Source organism: Ciconia boyciana, chromosome 15 (assembly GCF_034638445.1).
Source record: "Ciconia boyciana chromosome 15, ASM3463844v1, whole genome shotgun sequence".
Lineage (NCBI taxonomy): Eukaryota > Metazoa > Chordata > Aves > Ciconiiformes > Ciconiidae > Ciconia > Ciconia boyciana.
This window is the reverse complement of record NC_132948.1, coordinates 6,186,470-6,209,777: the sequence shown is the minus strand read 5'-3', so window position 1 is coordinate 6,209,777 and position 23,308 is coordinate 6,186,470. Positions and strand designations below refer to the sequence as shown.

The 23,308-nt window shown below is 41.3% G+C and overlaps 1 protein-coding gene across 3 annotated transcripts in view; it reads left to right on the top strand.

Moving 5' to 3' along the window:
- Positions 1-23,308, top strand: part of ZNRF3 (zinc and ring finger 3) — a 99,597-nt gene that overhangs the window by 49,505 nt on the left and 26,784 nt on the right. For 2 of the 3 annotated variants that reach the window (XM_072879799.1, XM_072879800.1), the window contains exon 2: positions 11,813-11,938. In XM_072879799.1, the coding sequence (XP_072735900.1) occupies positions 11,813-11,938 (126 nt within the window). Of the gene's footprint in view, positions 1-11,812; positions 11,939-23,308 lie in introns of those variants that run through there. The other variant, XM_072879802.1, reaches the window with a different exon arrangement.

The following is a 23,308-nucleotide window of genomic DNA, read 5'->3' as shown; positions in this document are numbered from 1 at the left end:
TTTCCATGATATCTTTTGTTTAGTGTGTCTAAAACGAAACATGTCTGTGATCCAGAAACACCCTGGATCCTCCCTGAGCCTGAAATTTTGTCTAGATATTTTCATTCAGCCTTACCCTTTCGTATCCTGTGATCTGCTTAGCCTTTAAAGTGGAAAGAGGCCGTAACCTGTGTAACATCCTGGCCCCCACACCCCAGACCCTTGGCTTTCTCTTCTAAAGCGCAAAGCAAGATGTCTGCAGCCGAGGTGCTTCAGCAAAGACGTGTCTGGGGCTCGACATGAATGTAGGATGGAGAGGTGCTTTCCCAGCTTTTTTTAAAAAGTCAGTGTACCTTCACTTTGTTTGTCTTCCAAAAGAGAAGACGAAGTTGGTGCCTTTTCTTTCAACTTCATCTTGATTTGCAAAGTGGTGCCTCCAGCACGTATCTGCTGCAGGAGCTCAGAGAAGGCACTGTCCCCTTTCTCTGTAGTAGCTTCTCCCTTGATGGGAAGGAGCGTGTTACCTGCGTTGCCATGCTGTCCCCATCTGTCACACCATAGCCACCTATGGACGGTGCCAGGGAGGGGATTCTCTGACCTCCTGTATGTGAGGGGAAAAGGAAGCATTTAAACTAAAAGGGAGGGATTTTTAATAATTTCTTACAGCAAGATTGACACTTGGAACTGGCACTAAGGTTGGTATTTGCAGAGCTTGACTTCCCAACTGGAGGTCCGCTTTACTAGTGAGCTTGGCAGAGCTTGACTTTTCAAGTGAGCTAACCAAGGAAATAGGCTGTTGGCAGGGTAGGAGTCAGGGGTCCTTATAACCTTTTTAAGTCTCCTGGGATATGGAAAGGCCCCCTGGGAAATGACTCTCTTCTCTACTCAGCTCTTTCCTAATCTTTTATTAAAGTAATATGTTGATCTCCATAGAATTTCTTTGGCTTTAAAACAGAATAAGCAAACAAATGGATTGTGTATGTGGGTTGGTAAGGACGAAAGTGAGCTTTGATAGTCGAATGATGTTGGTAGAGGAGGGGTCAGAGCTGCTGTTTCTGTTTGAAAATTGTGACTTTTGACTTGTAGCTTTGGTTCATATTTCAGGGAGTGCTTAAGTATAGCCCATACAGACTCTTGAGCAAGGTCTCAATTTCTTTTTTTCCTAGCACACTAATGCATTGCGTCTGTCTTCTGCCTGCTGCAGAACCTGCTACAGAATTCTGTCCAATGTTTAAGGTGCAGTTAAGTGCTAGAGCTGCATTTTTTTTTCATGTTAAACCAAAGAAAACCACCACTTTCTATCAAGCTGAAAAACTCCATTCAAACATTAAAATTCCACACTGTTATTCCAGTTCTAGATGTTGTTTTCTGAAAGTTCATGCTGGAAAAAATCTTTACTATTTCAGCATGGGTTTTATTTTTGATTTTCTGTTCATTTCAGTGGCGTAAGTCCTCATGCCACAGTACCATCTTCCTTTCTGACACTTTTCTAGCCATGCAGTGAAGTCTGGTCAGACAGATATTGGTGTTTACTGTGCAAACATCTCCCCAATATGGAGAGTAAGAAAACTACTGCTTTGTCTGAGAATCAGGGTTAATTCGCTTGTAAACCAGCGATGAGAACATGACAGGCACTTGCACTTCATGAGTCCTGTTGTAAGCACCATCTGCCCCAGTGCGTGGTATGTTGCCACATCTGGGCACCTAATCAGTAGAAGTAACATCAGTGTTTTAAGCTTGAATTCTTAAATTCACTAGCTCATGTTGCACTTTTAGTTGATATCCCTGTTTTGGAAAATTGCAATATATTCTGTCTGTCATGATCTACTGAGACTGCTACAATGTAAGCCTGTGGAATCCGAGCAGAATCTATCTCTGGCTTGATGTGGTAGAGTGCTTTTGTGGACAGAAAGTTTTCTGTCGATGCAGCCCATGTCTTACTGGCCTAGCTGTTGATTCTCTGGATTTTTCTGTATCTTAAATACATGTTTTTCAGAATTGTGCTACTGGGTTGACACTTCTGATATGCACCTTAAACATAACATGGTTTTTTATTTGAGAACACAGACAAAAACCTGCCATGCCTGCCTTCTCATCCTCTCTTTTATGGTCCTTTGGACAGGGGTAGATCCCCAGAGCCCTTGTGTCTTATTTTGTGGTCTTAGGTGGTCTAGAATTTGTACTAACTTTGACACTACAAAAGTATATTTCATTCATCTGCTCGCAGCATGGATCTGTGAGCCATTTTTAAATCTCTCTTTTATTACTTTTGCCCTTTCTTCTCCTGCCTGGTAAATTTGCACTTCTGTGAGTAAATCAGTTATGTATGCTTGGAGGGATGGTAGTTGCCCAGAGAGATGGTATGTGGGTGCTGTCATGGTTTAACCCCAGCCAGCAACCAAGCAACACCCAGCTGCTCGCTCACTCCCCCCGGGTGGGGTGGGGGAGAGAATCAGAAGAGTAAAAGTGAGAAAACTCGTGGGTTGAGATAAAGACAGTTTAATAGGTAAAGCAAAAGCCGTGCACGCAAGCAAAGCAAAACAAGGAATTCATTCACTCCTTCCCATCAGCAGGCAGGTGTTCAGCCATCTCCAGGAAAGCAGGGCTCCATCACACGTAACGGTTACTTGGGAAGACAAACGCCATCACTCTGAACGTCCCCCCTTCCTTCTTCTTCCCCAGCTTTATATACTGAGCATGACGCCATATGGTATGGAATAGCCCTTTGGTCAGTGGGGGTCAGCTGTCCCACCCGTGTCCCCTCCCAACTTCTTGTGCACCTGGCAGAACATGGGAAGCTGAAAAGTCCTTGACTAGTGCAGCAACAACTAAAACATCCTTGTGTTATCAACACTGTTTTCAGCACAAATCCAAAACACAGCCCCATACTAGCTACTGTGAAGAAAATTAACTCTATCCCAGCCAAAACCAGCCCAGGTGCTCAGTCAGTCCCTCACCCAGTCCCTGTCCCTGCAGCAGTGTCATTTCTGGTTACTGTTGCAAAACCATGAGATTTTGTTATACCTGGGTTATCCAAATCTTTTTGTCAAATACATAACTAAACAAAGGGGAAAATACTTCAGTTTTGTATTTCAAAATGTGCTGGTACATTAGAGGCAAGAGAGAACCTTAAAAGAATAGAGATCCTTACCAGGGTGGAATGTAACTTTAGTTTGGACAGGCAATATTGAGTCTGGTTCTGCTAGCGTATACTTCAGAATTTTATAGCACATATTCCTTCATGGCCATGAGGAAGTCATACATCAATTTTTTGGAAAAGGATGTCTTGGTATCCTGGCCTTTGTTTCATGAACTGGGAACAGTATGTAATGCTGCTCTGCACATTAATCCTCTGCCACAGAAAGTATGAAAGTCCTTATGGCAGTGTTACCAGCTGAATTTCCAGATCAATGCAGAGAGTTACTTAGGGCCCTCTGACGTATATGTAAATCTTTACCTGGTTTCACAGAGGTACGTTTATTCATTGTATGCTGAATTACCAATAACAATCAGCCACAGATTCTGGTGGTGCACATTGCGTGTGAGTAGATATGACTGCCTTTTGTGATACGCTCAATGGAACAATGAGAATAAGCAAATGGTGAATAGGTATCTAGGAGGCTTACTAAATCTGAGAGATGCTTTGTTTTTTTTTTTTTTAAAAAATCAGGTTAACTTCAAATATGGGGTCAAAATACAAAAATGAATGAAAAATATCTACGCCTTGTATCTCTTCCCTTATTATTTGTCAGGAGATAAAACACCTGAGTAATTATAGGAGATTAAGCCCAGAGGGAGACACTGGCAGCTTGACTGGGAGGAAGACTAAAATTTAACTAAGAAAAGAATGGGAAGAATAAATAGGTAATTTTAGTGAAGAGGTTCTTGTTTAGTTTGATTGTTATTGATCTCATGTTGCTGTGACCAGAGCACACATTCTAAACTTTGTATGTGCCTCACTATGTTTCAACCAGAGTTCAGCCAGAAGAAAGTTTGGGAAGGTAATGCTGAATCTCAAAGGCATGTTATCGAAGTTTTTAAGACTGTCCAGGTCTCGTTATCCAGACCTGGCTTGTATTTGTTAGAACTGATGTCTTTGCAGGAAAGGGGAAGCGTTGGGATCTGTTAGGGTTTTGTTGTTTGGTTTCCAGTGGAACCGAAATTAGGGAATCTGTTTACAGTGTTGACATGCTCTGTCTTTCTGCAAACTACTGGAACTATGTAAGACACAGAAATGCCAGCCTGGTTTTATCCAAGCTAGCAGAGGCCCCAGAGCAATATAATGGGATCACCCTGATATGTGTGGACATGACTGTCCTGCTTCCACACCTCAGCCAATAAATATTTGGTGGCATGATAGACCATGTGGATTTAATGGCTTGAAGGTTGAGGCTCACTTGTGATCTTCACATGGTGTGAATGTACCCTTTGTCTTTTTTCTTTGTTTGTTTAGGCCCTTTGGGATCCTTAATTGTAGTGTGAATTGGGGGGAAAAAAAAATAACCCTATGAAAGGGCCACTGAAGCTGGCTTTCCTGTTAGCCACTGGAGTCTCAATATGAAGTGTGAATGAAATACTGTTGGCTGGGATGGGAAGCCAGAAAGAAATTTATGCAGAGAAGAGATTTGTGGGTAGAAATTGCATGCTCAGAGTGGTGCACCACGAACATGATTCTAACAGTGTTGGTCAGAAGGGTTACTACAGGGCTTGGTGTGTTCAGAGAGAAGAAAGTTGCAGTAGGTAAGATGGAAATTGATGAGTTGATGTACAAAGAAGAGATGTGCATTCCCTGCTGAAACAAACACAATAAGGGATTTTTGGAAGTGGTGTAAAAATGTTACACAAAACCCCAAATGTTTTTTTGAGGTGGGAGAATTGAATGTCTTCTATTGACGGGTGGGGTAGGGACAAAATTTTGAGGAAGGTGATCAGATTGCCATTGGTAATTTATCCATGAGGCATGAGATCAGGATGAGGTTGATGGAGAAGCTGGTTTGAGTGGAGGTTTAAATGATCTGCATTAAAAACCTGAAATCTGAACAATGTGAACAGATGAGAGCACCCAGAGAGAAGGTGAGAAGAGTACTGTCACGGAAATCCATGAGGAGCCCAGAGGAAGAGGTGCTGGAGGGTGGGGACAGAGGTCATGCTCCCAAGTTCTGGTCATGATAATTGAATGTGAATTGGTAGATTGTACAACCTGTCATTGACTTCATAATGCCATTTTATTAAAAGAGCTGACATTGGATACTTGAATATGAGTTCCTTCAATGTATTAATGGTTACACAGAGCTGATGACTAATGCGTCTGACTTAGCTGAGTATTTGTGTTGGTCCTGTAGATCTTCAGCTTCACTGGAACAAATAGTCTAGGAACAGTTTGGCTTTGCAATGCACATGTTTTTAATTGAACAGTGCAATGTTTTTTTCAATTGTCCCTTCCCGAAACATACAGACTTTGAGGGAGTACTGCTGGCATAATATAATTTGTTTCGTTAATTACTCTGGTGAGATTCCAGTGTGATGCAACAAAATCCTTGGGAGTTTGTAGCCTGCAGATGTACCTAGTAAGTTTTCTACATTTGCCAGCACAGAGCCTGCGGCACCCTGTTAGTTTTGCTTACTGCTTACACTGGGTTTTGCGTTTGGGTTTGAGGTTTCTCATGTGCAAGATCATTTTGCCATTGTGTGGTGGTTTAATAAATTTTGGTCTTCTCCCTGCTTCAGTATTCTGTGCACTGGTAGGAAATGTAAGGTAGACATTCTGTGCCTACCTTACATTTGTAGTTGGACTACAAAATGGAATCCACTTGCTGTGGTCACGTTTGTCCTTGCACAGCAATGGTAGTAGCCAGCATGGCCATGCTGGAAGAGAGTTCTTCTGTGACAGCTGTTTGGTTTTGTTTGCTAGCCAGAACACAGCTTTCTTCTAGTAACTAGTTCATAGTACAACCTTGCTGTAGTTTGTGAGTAAAAGCGTGTGTTCTAAGTGGGTTCAATTCATGGGTTTGGACAAGAATTTGAAAATTTCTTTCCCTCAGCGTGAATACAACTGTATGAATGGCATGAGTCCTCTACTGAGGAGATGAGTTCCTGCTTACTTTTTTCCCCTTTATTGACAAACTTGCCAGGGATTCCTTTTTTAGGTTCTTGCATCAGGATAGAGTTCAGAAACTTCCTAGGAAACGTAGTTCTTTGGGCTAGTTTCAAGAAGCAGGGGCTGTTAGTATTTGGAGAAGGAGTTTCAGAATGCCATACAGTGGTCAGTAAATGCTGAGCAGAAGTCACCTCTTGCCAGAAAAATAATTGATATTTCTCAGATCTCATACAGTTCTTCATTCTTACCTGTTGTCCAGTCCGGCTTCTTGTTCCACATTCAATTTGAAGTCTTGTGCAGCTTTTCAAAGAGACAGCTCATTTAGTTACACATACTGGTCTTGGTTTTAATGTGTGTTCCAAAATTCAGTCTCTGGATTTCAGACTTAGTGCCTGCTACCTACTGCATGATACACATGCCTCAGATGATAGTAGCTAATATTGTCATGCGTATTTTGTCCAAGCAGCTGTAAGCACATGATGCTCTCTGAATCCTTCTTAATGCATGCAGTTTCTCAGAGTCTTCTTTCTTCGCTGATCTTGTAAAGTGAGATGAGAGGGTTTTCCTCTAAGATTTTCCTCTAGTCTTTAGACAACACATGCCTCTGCTGGAAGGGAGAAAGTACTGGATATGCTGTCTGTTCCCACCTTCTTCTGATTGGAAAGTAGGAGCTCTGCAAAGCTACATTACGGGAGTGGCCATCCTTTACGATCTTGAAAGCTGCATACCGATTTTTTCATACAACAGAAGACAAGAGTCCTGCAGTTCTATCATGGAGAACCATAGGGACAATGAATGTGGTTAGTGGTTTGTCAGAAAGACGTGAGTGCCTTTTTAGGGGTCTCGTTATTCCATTTGTGTTGAAGCTAGAGTCAAAATGATCTGGTAATTTCAGCCTTGGCAGATTCTGCTGGGTTAGGGTCTGCTGGAGGCAGGAACCAAATGACGTGGCAGTCTCCATTTCAGCAAAACTCTGCTGTTGGTGTATGATATGAACCTGGAATGAGACTTACAGGAGCCATAAGCTGGATGGTACCTTATTGTGTCCTTGATTGCTCTGTATTTTTGCTGCCATTCATAGAATCATAGAATGGTTGGAAGGGACCTTAAAGATCATCTAGTTCCAACCCCCCTGCCATGGGCAGGGACACCTTCCACTAGATCAGGTTGATCAAAGCCCCATCCAACCTGGCCTTGAACACTTCCAGGGAGGGGGCATCCACAACCTGTTCCAGGGTCTCACCACCTTCACAGTAAAGAATTTCTACTCTAAATCTACCCTCTTTCAGTTTAAAACCGTTACCCCTTGTCCTGTCACTACGCTCCCTGATAAAGAGTCCCTCCCCATCTTTCCTGCAGGCCCCCTTTGAGTACTGGGAGGCTGCTCTAAGGTCTCCGCGCAGCCTTCTCTTCTCCAGGCTGAACAACCCCAACTCTCAGCCCGTCCTCATACGGGAGGGGCTGCAGCCCCCGATCATCTTCGTGGCCCTCCTCCGGACCCGGTCGTGCAGGTCCATGTCTTTCTTATGCTGGGGGCCCCAGAGCTGAACGCAGTACTCCAGGTGTGGTCTCACGAGAGCAGAGGGGCAGAACCGCCTCCCTCGACCCGCTGGCCACGCTTCTTTTGATGCAGGCCAGGATGCAGTTGGCTTTCTGGGCTGTGAGCACACATTGCCAGGTCATGCCCAGTTTTCCATCCACCCGTACCCCCACGTCCTTCTCTCCAGGGCTGCTTTCAACCCACTCGTCCCCCAGCCTGTACCCATGTTTGGGATTGCCCTGACCCAGGTGCAGGACCTTGCACTTGGCCTTGTTGAACTTCATGAGGTTCATATGGGCCCACCTCTCTAGGCTGTCAAGGTCCCTCTGGATGGCATCCCTTCCCTCGAGAGTATCAGCCACCCCACTCAGCTTGGTGTCATCCGGAAACTTGCTGAGGATGCACTCAATCCCACTGTTCATGTCCCCGACAGAGATGTTAAATAATACTGGTCCCAATACAGACCCCTGAGGGACACGACTGGTCACTGGTCTCCACCCGGACATCGAGCTGTTGACCGCAACTCTTTGAGTGTGACCATCCAGCCAATTCCTTATCCACCGAGTGGTCCACCCATCAAATCCATGTGTCTCCATTTGAGAGACAAGGGTGTTGTGCGGGACGGTATCAAATGCTTTGCACAAGTCCAGTCACTCTTCCGTTATCCACCAATGCTGTAACCCTGTCGTAGAAGGCCACTAAATTTGTCAGGCATGATTTGCCCTTAGTGAAGCCATGTTGGCTGTCACAAATCACCTCTCTGTTTTCCATGTGCCTTATCATAGTTTTCAGGATCTCCTCCATGATCTTGCTGGGCGCAGAGGGGAGACTGACTGGCCTGTAGTTCCCTGGGTCTTCCTTTTTTCCCTTTTTAAAAATGGGGGTTATATTTCCCCCATGTTATGTTTCCCTACCTTCCTCTCTGACTAGTTCTCATGTTTGTTTCTTCTGGTCATGCCTCTTATAACAGGAAAGATAATTTATTCTGGACAGTTACACTCTTTCCATGGGGGTCTAACCATGAAGCTCTTCTGAGCCTATAAACATTAGTTTGCTGATAACTATTTTGGAGTCCTAAATCTTGTGCCTTTCCCTTCCCCTCCCAAAATATTTGTATCATGGGTAAAAAAGCTTTTTTTTTTCTATTTAATAAAGTCTAAAATCATAAAGAATTGTTAGCTGTGGCACCCCAAAGGTCGAGCAAAGCTTTTTGTTTAAGTGATTTGTTGGTTCTTGATAGAAGTGTGGAGGTTATTTGAGTCTTGAGGGCTCTGCTGCTTCCAGGCCTATGATTTTTGTCTACTAAACTGTGCACAGGTCCTTTTCCAGGCCACCTAGCTTTTTGGAGAAGACAGGAGTGTTCAGAAATGCAAGTTTGATTTTGCTAAGTGCCTGGGAGCTCTGTGCCACATAGGATACATGCCCTGTGTGTGAAGGTGAGATGCTTGAGCTAGGGTATGCCGAGTGCTTGACTGGTGCAAATTCCTGACTGTCTTGAAAACCCTATTAAGAGGCCTGTAATACTCTACACTGCAAATATTTAACTGTCTTTAGAATTGTATGTAATTTGCAGCTTTTTTGCCTCTAAATAGGAAGGCTGTCTTCTCAGATGTTTGGGGCATTGTTGTTGGAGACAGGGTGTTGGCCGGTATTGTCATTGAGAAGGGGACAAAATCACCAATTTCTTTTTAAAGGTAAGGAAGCACAGGCTTTGTAAAAGGAAGAGAAGAGGCTCTTCCAACTTTGGGCTTATCCTTATTTCCAGGGACATGACTGCAGCATGTGCTTGGTGATGATGATCTAAAGGGCTATTCACCCTTGGAAACTGTTACGGAATAACAGTATTCTGGAGAAAAGTGGCTGCGCAAAGACTTTTCTGTTCCTCTTGGCCTTCTTCCAAGATGTTTTCTGGACTAAAGTGGGTAGAGACAGTATTTTTTGTATGGTTGGGAAAAAAAGACCGAGACTTTTCATCTCATGACAGTGTATAGAAAGATCCTGAGCTGTTCATATGGTGGTTTGTAACACTATAATGCCCTATCCTGTCAGACAGGAAAAAAAGGACGAAAGGGTGGAAGTTTTCTTTTAATCATCAGGACTTTTTTGAGGTGATAGAGTTACAGAGTAAAATGTTCCTCCTCTGTTGGTGTACTGTTTGTCTGCTCTGTAACACTAACCCACTTAAAATTTTGTGGCTCTTTTTGAAGTTATTTTAAACCCTCAGCAGTGTATACAGATTTTGTAACCTTGGATAAAAGCACCTGAGTCGTGGTTTCAGTTTTGCCCTTTCAGGTATGTGGAAATTGCCCCAGCACATTTCAAGGATTTTGAACTAGAAACTTCTTAGATATGGGTTATGGTTTCAAAGCTCAAGTGATACAGCGTACGTCAAGGGAATTACATCAAGGGAATGGTTCTCTGTTTCTTTAGATATTTAATATAGATTAAAGCTTTGTGTTTACTTAAAGGATCCCATGGACTCCTTTTGGGGTTAATTATGTTGAAACAAATGCTCTGGCAATTTTGGAGAGAGTGCTCTCTGCCTGACTCCCTTCCCTGTTTTTATGTCTGTGCTGAATAGTTTTCTCCATCAGATGCTGAGTTCATCTTCTAGTGATAGTACCTGTCCCAAGCTTTTAAACAGAGGAAGTTGAACTGCTCATCCATGTGAGACTGTAGACAGCTCCGTAATGTGTAATAGTAACTCATACCAAAAAAAGAGGAAGGATTAATTAAGAGTTGGGCAGAGGATTCTACTGTCTGCCTAGTATTGTGGTGGCCTGTTTTCTTCTCAAAATATAGGTGGATTGGTGATGGATCTTGAAAAACAATGAGTGGTAGGAAAACCTCTGTATTGTGCCAGATCACCATCATGTTTCCCATATTTCACAGTAATCACTGAAGTTATTGAGAAAGTCAGGGCCCCACAAGATGATATAAATAGGTCTCCTTGTATTGAATCACTTGCAGAATGAAAGTCAAGGTACAAGACATGGGAGAAAAGGACAAAACGACAAGCTGGTGATGCAGAAGAGATGGCAGGATTAGTGACCATTACATGGTGCTACTTTGCATGGATTAGTGAGATATATATACATTATTGAGGAGTATAATCTTCTATTATAATCAGCTCCCAGAAAACAAAATTGTCATAGTGTTGACAGCAGTTTGTGTTTTTCGTCAGCTAGTTTGGCAAAGGTGAGATTTAAGGAAAGGCATGAAGCTGGATAAAGTACAGAGTTTTTTTGCAAAGAACTCTTTCTGCATATGTGTTAAAGCCTGGGCAACTCTTAAGCAAGGGTCTGTGAAAAATCTGAGATTTTAGTTGAGGGGAAAAAGAGAACACGGAGAACATAGTAAATAGTGTAAGAAGTTGAATGTTTCACACCCTAGTCTCTACACAAAGATAGTATCCTAACGAAGGACAGCAAACTTGGAAAAGACAGAGTTAAAAGAATCAATGCATAGGAAGCTCCTTGCCATAATAAAATTAGAGTAACTACATAGTGTTGGAAGGAGGAGGAAGAGATGGAATATCTGAAATTAAAGCAAATATGTATTGTTGCCTTGTGTAAGAAACACAAATACCTAAAAGGAGACTGAAGTTTCTCACTTCATGATACCTCCCCCTCATTGGGGTTCAGAAAAAACTAGAGACTGTTCCACAATAGTGAGGAAGCTTCTTGTACCTTACTGTGAACTACATGATAGGCATGTTCCAAAGGATGACAGACAGTTAATGTTGTGCAAATATTAAAAAAAAAAAAGTGATAATGCCTCTCAAACATTGGTTCTGGATCTTATGACATGTAAAGCTTTTATGAGTGACTCCGCAAAACAGTTTCTATTATTTCTGTCAGTTTGCAAGGAAAGGTGGTTTGCAATACAGAGTGGAGCTTTGTATTTAACTATTTTATACCTGAGAAAAGGACTTATAATCACATTTAATTGTGAGCCTTAAATGATTTTTCATAAGCAAGATGACAGTGAGCTCCCATAACATTGCAAGATTTTGTACTCATCGCATGCTTCAGAAACGTACTGAATTCTTTATACATGCACCCTTATGTTTCATTTTTTCTGGTGTACCTTAATAAATAAAAGTGTATTTGTTATGAACTAAGGTATTCAAAAGCAATCTGTCTGTTTTTTGAATTCTACTGATTGGCTAAGGTTTCTTTCTGATTCTATTTCAGATGCATCCACTCGGACTGTGTAATAGCAATGATGAGGAAGACCTATACGAATACGGCTGGGTAGGAGTGGTGAAACTGGAACAGCCAGAGTTGGAGCCTAAGCCATGCCTCACTGTCTTAGGAAAGGTAAGGTGGTAGTTTGGGGTAAATGCTGCATGTAACTGTTCCTTGGAAGGGTTAGTTCCTTTCTGAGAAAAATCAGCAAGAAATCAAGAGAAAACTCCCTTTACTCCACAAATTATTCCTGTTTTGCCTGTTTTCACGCTAGATGCTTCAGGGAGAGATAATGTCATAACTCAGTTGATAGAGATGGTGATGAGGAGCTGAGTGCACACATTCCTTTTTCGAGCTCTGTAGGAACCTAACAAAGGCTTCTGCAAAAATGGCTGTTCAGCAGAAGCAGTATTGGGGTAGAAATAGGGTGCACTGCAAGTGTGATGCTAACTCAATCAAAGGAAGCTTCTTATCAAAAGCAGTCAAAATGAAAGCATGTTATTGGTTTTCCTTAGGTACAGTTTTCTCAGAAGACATATATTCATTTCCTCTTTTGGGGGGAAGAGGAGTCTTCTAGGGTTGAAGAGATTTCTTTGCTTTAATTGCAGAATAGATATCTCTGATAACAAGTGAATCTTATTGTATTGGTCAAAGAAATAAAAATTTTCATCTTGCTGGAATCTCCCTGTGGAATACAGCCTCCGGAATCTAAATTCTTTGCAAAACATTTCCCTTTGTTTTATGGGGCAAAGTCAGTAAGATATCATTACTGCTGCCAGATATGTTTAAAAGGAAAGTAGAAAGCTGTCCTTTTTTTGTTCTTAGCTTAGAATTTTTGAGGATTGAGGTTATTATATGTTGACATTTGAAGTCTAGAGTAGTTGGAAGTGTGTGAAAGAGCATAGGCCACAAGTTCTACCAGTAACTGAGTAGTTGAAAATACATAAGATCTCTGGGGTTCATCATAAAATCCAGCTGGCTCAAGTTGCTGAGACTTCGGTAGGATAGTGTTGGTGACTTCAGGTGAGCAGTGAAAATGTAGTATATCAGGCAGAAAATAAAATCCTAGGTTGACATTTTGTAGGTAAAACTTGTCTCTGTGTATTTATAAACAAAACTTCTAAAAACCCTACATTTCAAAGGAAATGGGAAGCCATCTGCTTGTCTAAAATTTGCTGCAGGTTTAGCTTGTGGTACATGGTGAGAAACATCTCTCTAAGAAGTGACTGCCCTTTCTATTGAATTTCAGCATAATACAACTTTTTTTTCTAACTTGGAATACTGGTTTTTGTTTCACAGAAATTCCAGCTGATGCTTCTTTGCTCTTAGGAGGGTAAAATCTGAGGATAAGGTCTCGTGAGGATAGGAATTAGAGAAGATTGGGTACTGAAAGATGCACAGTAAACCATAAGTAAACTCCAGGAGTAAGTTGAGTCTTGGGGAAAGCCATTTAAGGAAGGAATCTGTTCAGTCCCATCTGTCAGGCTTTTGAAAAGCTTGTGAGGAAGTAGGTGTGCAAAATGGATGAAGAAAGTGGAAATCATAGATATCCTGCACAAACAATGTTATGAATATTTTCTGACATAGTGACATTGCTTGCCTGACCCACTGCTATGTACCCAAATCCCGCCATGTCCTCTATATTCCCTATGTCCCCAAAGCCACATTGATCTCTAGAATGAGTACACCTCAGTATCTGCTGATCGTAGCTTCCTGAAGCTTGGCCTGCTGAACAGCAGACCCTGGCTTTGCTTCAGGAGCTCTGTAGCATCTACTTTGATGCGTAATGAGGGTGATGTGACTCCTGCATCCTGCATAGGGTGTGTCCAGAGAGTTTGGGCACAATGTTTCTTGTGTGTCAGTTTATGTGCAGTAATTTTAACAGGTGAAAAAAGACTGGCCAAGGTTCTAGGCAATACTTGCTTCTCGGTAACTGAATGCGGCTCCTCATTCTGTATTTTCATGTCGAATTTATCCTTCTCTTCCTGAAATATTTGTGCCCTATTTCATGCCTGCTGCTGTAGTTTCTCCTCTCCATCTTTTCTCTGCAACCCTTCTGCTCAGTCCTCCCTATGCTCAAGTCACGACCTGATTTAGAAGAAATTTAGAATTCTTGAAATATCGTTGAGTGCAGATAGCAGGAGCATCAGCCATGAGCTTCTTGCAGGTCTGTCAATTAAGTCAGCCTGGTTATCTTACCAGTGGGAACAAATTGCATTGCGATTGTCTGGGTCTCTGAAAAGTTCAGTTGCCATGCAATTTGGTGAAAATGGCTACATGAGTATTCAGTTTGGCCTGCAAACTGTTTTGCCTGGGTAAGTATCAAACCTGCTGCATGTGTGTATGTGTCTTCTTCTGGTTGTTTTTAGGATTTGGCAGCTGTTTGACTTAAAAGAAAACATGAAAGGGAAAGAGAAAGGGAAAGGGAGGAGGAGAGGGAGAGGAGAGGAGGACAAGGGAGGGGGGAGGAGAGGAGAAATAGAATGAAAAGGAAAAAGAAAAGGCAAGGCAAGGAAAGGAGAGGGGAAAGGAAAAGAGAAAGGAAAGGAAAAAGGAAAGGAAAAGAAAAAGGAAAATAAAATAAAATGAGGGAGGGGTGGCCTTGAACAGGGAAGGGAAATGGAACTTCTTCCATTTAGAAAAGGAGGAAGAAATGAAGGAGTGCAAGGCTACTGTTTGTTCCTCATTTAGTTTGATTTATCTGGCCCACAAGGTGGCTTGTCCCGCACTATTTGATCTTCCAGACAAATACTGTGTTTGCCTTTCAGTAGAATTGCGGTAAGCTCTTGCTTTTCCAAAATTCTGTAAAGTAGACCTGCCCAACTGCAGCATCTATTGCAGAGATAATGTGGCTGTTACAAGATGCAGGGCTGATGCAACGTTTCAGAAACGTACTGGCCTCTTGGGTATATGAAGTGTTGCATTTCAGCTTTGCTGGTGTTGCTAATATCCAGATATTATGCAAGTGAGATAAATGGCAAAGCAACCCCTTGTTACACACACATCTGCATGAATGACTCAGGTGGGTAACAGTAAGACTTCACCGAATGCGAATATTCTTACTTCCTTAAAAGATGTAGTAGAGTGCGTAAAATCGAGCACATAGGGCATTGAACTTTTAGAGCACAGGAATTCTGCTTTGTCTAGTTAAATCTGACTGTGTGATCAATTATATGTCCTGCTGGAAGCAGATATATCTCCCCTTTTCAGTTCCCGTTTATTTCCTAATACTGGAATTGCCATTGGGATCTTCTCGTATCTATTCTTAGATCTTAACTCCATTAGAAGCCATTCTGTGAAATAAAAGCCAAATCTTGTATGTTGGGAAAGTGATGTGATTGCATCAATTTGACCTATTGATTTGATAGTAGGAATAAAGTTGGTGCCAGGAAGGTGAGAGAAGTTAAGGACTTGCTTTCTTTTAAAACTGTCATGGGCATAATTGAAAGTCTGCCTCAACAATTTAGGGCAAAATAAAAAGACCCTGCCAGGGCAGTTGACTGTGTATGCACTTCCCTTTTTTCCAGCTTATGGCACATGTGGGCAATTCTGTTTCATTTGGACGCTTTTCACTGAGAAAGCTAGTTTGGGTATCCTCATCTTTGCTATGAACTAAGAGGATACACATGGAGAGTTATCCTGGCTCAGCTGGCAATTACTCTGTCCATCTTTCTTACGTACATAAGGAATGGATAACCTTGTCAGCTTAAGCCTATCATAAATGAATGTGTTTAAAAGCTCAGACTAACTCAAACCATAAAAGAATTTGTAAGTCCTGTTTTAAGGGAGCCAATTTAAACTCGTTTCACTAAAACTGGTGAACATTTGTGTTGAGTAATATAGTAGTAGAAGCAAAAAGATTATTGCTTGTGCCTGTACGGTGCAATGCATGCATATATGAAGGAATAAATTATGAGGTTTTGTTTAGTTTAATAGGAAAGGAAAAGAAAGAAAATAGAGATGATATTGTGGGAAGTTTGGAATATTGTGAAGTAGAATGTAGAGACTACTTAAAAGCTGTTTGTAGAGCTAAATTCTGTGACACACAAATCTGGTACAAAGATGTATGGGTTTATTCTTATTGTTGTTTTTAGTTGTTGTGGTCTTTTTTGAATTGGGGTGTTTTGGTTTGGGGGTTTTTTTGTTTTGTTTGGGGTTTTTTTGTTTTGTTTTTAGTAAAACCCTGGTCTGTGTTTTCAGAAGCTTCACTCCACTTGTTTATCCATGTGCTAAATGGGATTGGTAGCTGTACAGAATTTAATGTGTCCATTTCCATATAGATTTTTTAATTGCTCATCCTTCTTAGTCAGATTTATATGGTGTAATGGAAATGAAAGAGTTTAAAAAAATGTATCTCCTGTTAGAGTGCCCGTGAAAACTGGACCCTGATTGGGAAAGGGGTGTGTGTGGCAGCTGTGATTTAACATTGCCTTTGATCACAGTGCAGCCCTGTTTGAGGCAATGCTGCATGCAGGCAAAGCAAAGGCCTGGGTTTTACTGATCTCATGAGCTCCTGAATAGGGCTAGAAGGGGAATGACAGAGGAAGAAGAAAGCTTTGGAAATGAAAAGGAAACCCCGTGAACCCGACCAGCATTATTGGCTGGATTTGCCTACCAGGGAGCCGCTCAGTTTCTGCCAGGCTAATTCTGCTCCAACTTCTCTCCCCCACACCCCCGACCCCACCTCCCCCTCTCTCTTTCCTTCTTTCAGACTTTTTTTGTTTTTGAGGCATGGCTGTAGCAACTTGGTTCTCAGGCTGGGAACCCACTGAGCTGTTGCCATGGTCACTGGGAAGCTCTTCGTGCCATGTGCTTCAAAGGGAACCTTTCCCCTCCTGGAATTCCTGCCTCCTCTGCATACAGCACAATGAGACCCCTTCTCCTCTGCTTGCCAGCGCACGTGCTCCAGCAGCGTAACTTTGCTCTGAAGGAAGGGAAAAGCAGCGTTGCCTACAATACCTGTTGCATGCCTGCATCCGCTGTGTTGTGATGGCAGTACCTGCATGTGTCCTGCACATTCCAGTATGCAGCCCCCCTCTTCTTCCCCCGTCCCAGTCATGTTTGAAGCAAAGGACACCTGTCAAGACAGTGAAATACAACCCAGCAGTGCCATTGCTTTTTTATTTCAGTACAGGATAGACAGTGAGAAAATGCTGCAGATTTGCTACTTTTTTAATTGCTTAAAAAAGAAGTGCTACTTTTAAGCACTTCTTCCCTTTCTGCAGGCTTGAAAGTCCACAGGGAGGGATTTTGTTCTTGTTTCTCTTCCAGGGACTGCTGAAGGGACTCTTCTGTATTAATAGGATGTGTGTATTTGAGGATGTGCATCTGAGTAGAACCTAACAAAGAGAGGATGTCCCTGCTACTACAGCTTCCTGTTTTCTTCAGATCAAAGGCATCTGTAATATGAGGAAATTCCTAACAGTTTTTCCAGTATCCATTCACTTATTTTCTCTCTTTTAAGAGTTTATTTACAAAAACATTGACACTATTACTAACTAGAAGAATCTCTTCTTTTGCCACGTCATCATTGTGATGATACTACTTAGGTTGGGGCCAAAATCATCACAACTTGAGTCTGCGTTAAAGTCTGTGATTCCTAACCTTTTGTCTACCAATTTAGTTTAAATGTAAAGATTCTTATAAGGTAGTCAAACGAGAAATCATGGGGCTATGTTGGTAGTTTAGTTCCTGAATAAAGAGTGATCTGTTCTAAGACTTGAGGAACAAGAGGGCCTGTGGGGAGTCAATTTTCATCCTTTTCTTTCGGAGTTACTGAAAGTAATAAAAAAAGAAAGGCAAATTGAACAAAATCAACTTACACCTTTATATTAATAGCCTAAATTAAGCATACAGTTATATGTACAAATTAGAATTGCAGTGACTATATAAGCATACCTTTTGTTTCCATATAACATTAATAGTTTTATATACAGTTTGAATAATTTCCTGTAGAACTTGATTCAGTTCAGTTGTAGAAATGCATATGGAATTTAGGCAAATGGTCTTCCATGCTAAACTTTTTCAGAAATTACGACTGAGCTATGCAGTAGATTAAGATCTAAAATTAATGAGACATGCCTAAAACCATTGATCAATGTTTCCAAAACTTTGCTTGTTCAGATACTTTCAGCTGGTAGTGACAGCTGCAGTAACCCACCCTATGATGGGTCCTGTGCCACATGCAGTAGAAGATACTGTCACTTTAGGAAGACTTCTTACATCCATTGAAGTAGTTGACATTCCACTTGTGGTATCTGTTCCACAATTTGGGGACCTTTGCTGCCTTCTGTTTGTCAGCCCGTGTTTCTTCTTTTTAAACAGCATCTAAAAAGCATTTGGAATTCATTTCGAGGCAGTAGTCTCAAAATTTACAGCAAGATTTAATTGGCCTGGCTGAAAAGTAATAGTATGGGTGACTTCTAAGCTGGTTGGTTGGTTTGTTTGTTGGTTTGTTTGTTTCACTGTGTGGCTACATGAAGGTTTGTGTTGGCAGCGTAGTGTCCAGTGGAGGTAGGAACAAGTAAGAGGAGGAGCGTAAAGGGACTGCTCTTTCTGATGGCAGTGCTGGCCTAAATGCATGTCAACTACAGACTGAGAAAAGTTGTCCAGCAGTAGAAACTTAATATTGGTTGTTTTGAACTCTCAGACATTCTGTGTTAAGCAGAAAGTTGTTATGAAGCAGAAGAGAAGTTTCTTGAATGAGACTAGACTCCTTTGGCTGTGGACTAGCTGATAGATCTACATTGCACATGCCAAACGTGCCAAAACGCTGATCAAAACACAAACTACATTGATTATCAATCCCATTGTTTTGTAATGAAAAAAGAGTATGCATTTTGAGGGGAAAAATAGCATCCTGGCTAGTGTTAAAGACTCTGAGCTTCTGAATCAGTCACATTCTTTAAGAGTCTCCATTAACTTTGCATTTAAATTTTTCATTTCCATGGTCTGTTGTCCCAGCACCACCTAAAATTAGAGTTAACTGTGAAAATAAGTAGTATATATAATTGCCATCCCTGCCATACATGCGTTTTTCTTACTGTATTTGTTCTAAAGAATATATTGAGAAACAGAGAGAGAATTACCATTTTTCCTGAAGCACCAAAGAAGAACATAAGTGCTGTAATATCGTACTGTTGTTTCTTCTTATTCCCCACTTCATTATCATTTATAATGTCCAGGACACCTGAAATGTTAACATCCATTTTAAACAACCATAAAACATCTTTAAAAAACAATATGTGAAGTGATACTGTTACTTGTGCAAATATTTTTTGTGTCATTTATCTTTTGACATTATTGTTTCTTACTGCCCCAGTGCTAGCAGTGTGATCAGACCTCTACAGCATATAGACATAATGATTTCTGGAGTTCTAACAAAATTGCATAGATGAGATCAGAAGAGGGGATAATATATGATTTTTTTAGGAAGAAACTGGATTTTCATAATGACAGACAGAAATAGTCAGTCCTCATAATCTTCCTGATGTGTGTGTATTTTACACATAAGTGTGTATTTTTGAACAACAAAAAAATCACATAAAGCAAAATGCTTTTGCCAAAAGCTCAGTGTATTTCTGCTTTCCATCTCCTTGCCTCTTCTTCCATCCCCTACAGACCATACTCTAACAACAAGCCTATTTTAACAGATTGAAAAAGGAATTTGAATGGGAAAAAAAAGGAAGAAATGTTGCATGTAAGAGTGTTTGGCTGCAGAGAACATGGGGATGCGGCATGAAGCAGCAGTCTCATCACTATAGTTGAAGTCTTGAGTTCATATGTACCTTTCTCATGTCTTTCCTCTTTAAATCCTCTCATTCCGTGACTACTTTCCACCTTAATTTCAGCAGTCCCTTTGAGGAGAGAAGGGAAAGGTTGAGCACAGGTAAGAGAACTGACAAGCAAGCCAATTAAATTCTGGAGACAGAGGAAAGGTTTGTGTTGTGTATGGATCATACGGTGTAAGATGTAAAAGGAAAGAGCTGGATCAAAGCCAAAGAGGGGAGTGCTCAAAGGAATGGACAAACAAGGGCTGAATCAGGTTAGGCAGTTCAGAAGAAGTAGATCTATCACGTTTTAATTCATGGGTGGTGGTGGGCTCTTTCCATTGGCAACTAGTGCCAGCAATCTGTTACTGTGTTATTTTCCTAACTTCCTTTTTGTGTTCACTGTGCAGTTATGAAAAGCAATGGGTATTCATGAAGAAAGGCTGTCTCTTATGTTTCTCCCTCTGGGCACTCCTTAGATTTGCTATTGTTGGATTGATTACTTTAAATAAATGTCCACTTTTAGAGTTGAGTCCTTAGCAGTCCCCACCACCATCTTCACTCCTTTCCAACCAACTGTGGAACACAGCTGCTTCTCCCTTAAGCTAAAGAAGCAGCTGTTGTTGCACAACATGTGTTACTGGAGTCTTTGCTCAGTCAGAACTCCCAGAGAAATTAATGGAAGTCCAGGCTGACTAAAGACTAAGGAACAATTTTGTAAGATATGCCCCACATACAAATAATAATAATATGTAAATATATACATATGCTGCATATGTAAATGTTTTATGTCTCTTAAGTTTTTGGACCCTCATGATTCTATGTGCCTTGTGAGCCTCTCAAACATTGAGAGATATTTTTATTTTACATGCAGAATCTACCTATTTCTCTAAGAGGAGAAATGCACAATGGCAGACATGTTGGAAGAACTACAGAAATGGAGTTTGAAGCAGAAAAGTGAGTGGGCAAGTAAGTGCAGCTATGTTGGAGTATAGAAATGAGCACAAAAGAAAGCTGGCAAGCAGAATCAGATAAATGGATCAGAAAGTGAAGAAAAGGAGCAGATACAGAGGCAGGGAATGGAATTATTTAGGACTTCACAGATGAGTGACACGCCTAATTTTGGTGCACTAAGAGACAGAAGGCATTGAAAGAAATTGGAGAACTGCGGAATGTAACCAGAGCTGCATCAGAGGGACTCCGATATTCAGAGTAAAAGATGGGCAGATACAATCAGCAGTGGTGGAAAATAGTGGATCGTAAGAAATTGCAGGCATAAAGTGGGAATGTTTTGCCATGATTTTCACAGGATTGAAAGGGAGGAAAGAGAAAATACAACACAAATTGTGCTTCATATCCTACTCCTTTGAGATAACTTGCCAGAAGCTGTTTTTCTGCTCTAAACATTTTGTCTTCATGATGGCCAGGTAGATATTATCTAGAGGTGCCTGTTTGGACGACATGATGATTTAATGTTTGTATAAGTGCAAGGAATCAACTCCAAATGAGTCAAGTGATCATACTGTGAACTCAAAATTAGTATGAAGTGGGCTTTTTGGTCAATGTAGGGAGCACTAACCAAGCCATTTGCAATTCTAGCAGGTTATTTCTTGAAGATTAGAGCTGGACATATTTGTGGTATGAATTCTCTAAACAGATTACATACATATTATCAACATTTGCATAGCTGTTGCCTTAGAACTGCTTAATATGGATATGAAACTCTCACCAAAACTATTAAAAATATCAAAAGCATGTATGTATTTTAGTGCATTAATGTCTCAGTTGTTGACCCATTGGTGTTTTGTTCAATTGGTAAGCCAAGAGAATACGTCACAGACATTTAATTTTTCAAAATGCTCAAAGAACTTGGTCAGCTTTGGATAGGAAAAAAGATGGACCTTAGCCCCGAGGATCCAAATAGTGAGCTTTTAAGAGGTGAGGAGGGAAGGCATTTGTGAAGAGCACAGAATGCATAGACTCCTGAGTCCATGAACAGTGTTGAAACTCCCAGAGGGTCCCTTCAGCTGACTGTGAGGGACTAATGAGCCAGCCTGGCTGTTTATGGGCTGTGGTTAACCTCTTGCAAGTTAGGATTTCCTGTCGCCAGCAATGAGCTGTGACCGCCAGCACCACAGTGTTAATGATGAGGTAGGGGCTGATGAATGGCTGGACTCCAGACAGCAGCCTTCACTGGCAAAGAATCAAGTGGCTAGAGGGGGAAAAACACTGATGTCTACAAGAGAAATAATGCAAACTCCAGAACCTATAATTCCCATGTTTAAAAAAAGAAAGGGAGAAAGAAACTGGGGACAAATTCAAACCAAGTGAAGCTTTTATCTCTGCATTCTGAATAGAAGATTGTTCTTCAGCAAAACTGGCTGCAAAAGCCAGGCCAGTTAAAACAATATGCAGGCTGCTTGCCTCCAAGTAACCAGAAATTGTTGGCTCAGAGTAGCCTGCTCTGAGGAGCCAACCTGCTGGGAGACGTTATCCAAGCAACGGCCTGAATGTAATTCCTCCTGCTGTGGAATGGCTCTTTGGCAAATGAAGACCCTAATTAGAGATGGAAGGGTTTCTATTTTGTTTTTCTTTAATCCTTACCCTGAGGCCTCTGCAATACAGCCATGTCTCTGCTTGTGTGCAGAGAAGTTTCCAGTTTCCCTTTGTAACAAAAATCCTCCACCTTTTTTATTCCCCCCCCCCCTTTTTTTTTTAAAGAATCAACAAACTAACAACAAGGGCCCACCACAGTTTGGGACCTTGAAACTAATCTAATCCAAAACCAAGGATCACTGTTTGAAAGAAAGTCCATGTCATCTTATATTAGCCAGCCCATAGAAGGTTGCTAGATAAACTGAAATACTGGCCCACCATGCATCTTTTTACTACTGAACTTACTACCCAAGCTGAGTCTTCTAGTAGGGAGGGAGCGGGAAAGAGAGAGAGAGAGAGAGGGAGGATCTCACTGAATCAGTAGTATTCCACTGGATACCAAGGGAATTTTACATGCCTTTGTTCATTCAGAAAGATCGAAGTCCCTGACTGGAGTTACAGGCATATTCTGTAGTCTTGGATGCTCATCCCCAACAGAGAAGACAGAACCTCCAGGGGAGTGCGCTACAGCATTTTAACTCTAATATGTGTAGAAGTGAAAATACATTTGCTGCATGACAGCTCACCTTGGTGTATATGTCATCTGTCTGAACATACTCTCACAGACTGCGTGCAGGCACTTAATAACCCTGCAAGGAGCACTGTGTTTTCTGTCACTATTGGATCTACTGTTTCATCACCTCAGATGATGATTGTGTTATCTCTAAAATGTCCTTGTTTACAGTAGATATCAACCTATGGATGAAGGCCAGCTACTTGAGGGTGAGGCTAAGCAAGACAGATGATACTAAGCAGACGACACTGTGAATTTTCATTCCTATCAGTTTCTTACATTTGAAAATGGGTATATACCCAAAATTGGCCTGAATCACTCCTAATTTTTCTAACTAATGCTTAGTTATGCTTGCTTTCATTTCTTCTCAGCACTTTTGGTGGGCTGTGCTCCTATTCATATCTTGTCTTACCTTCCAGATAGAGGACAGCAGTATGATATTAATGAGCACAAAGCTCTTCAGCCTTTTGAATAGTTTTTGGTTAATTTAGATGTGTCGGTATGTCTTGGATAGACTACTGTAAATGTCTCAGACCTGTTCTATACTCTTTACATAATTTCACA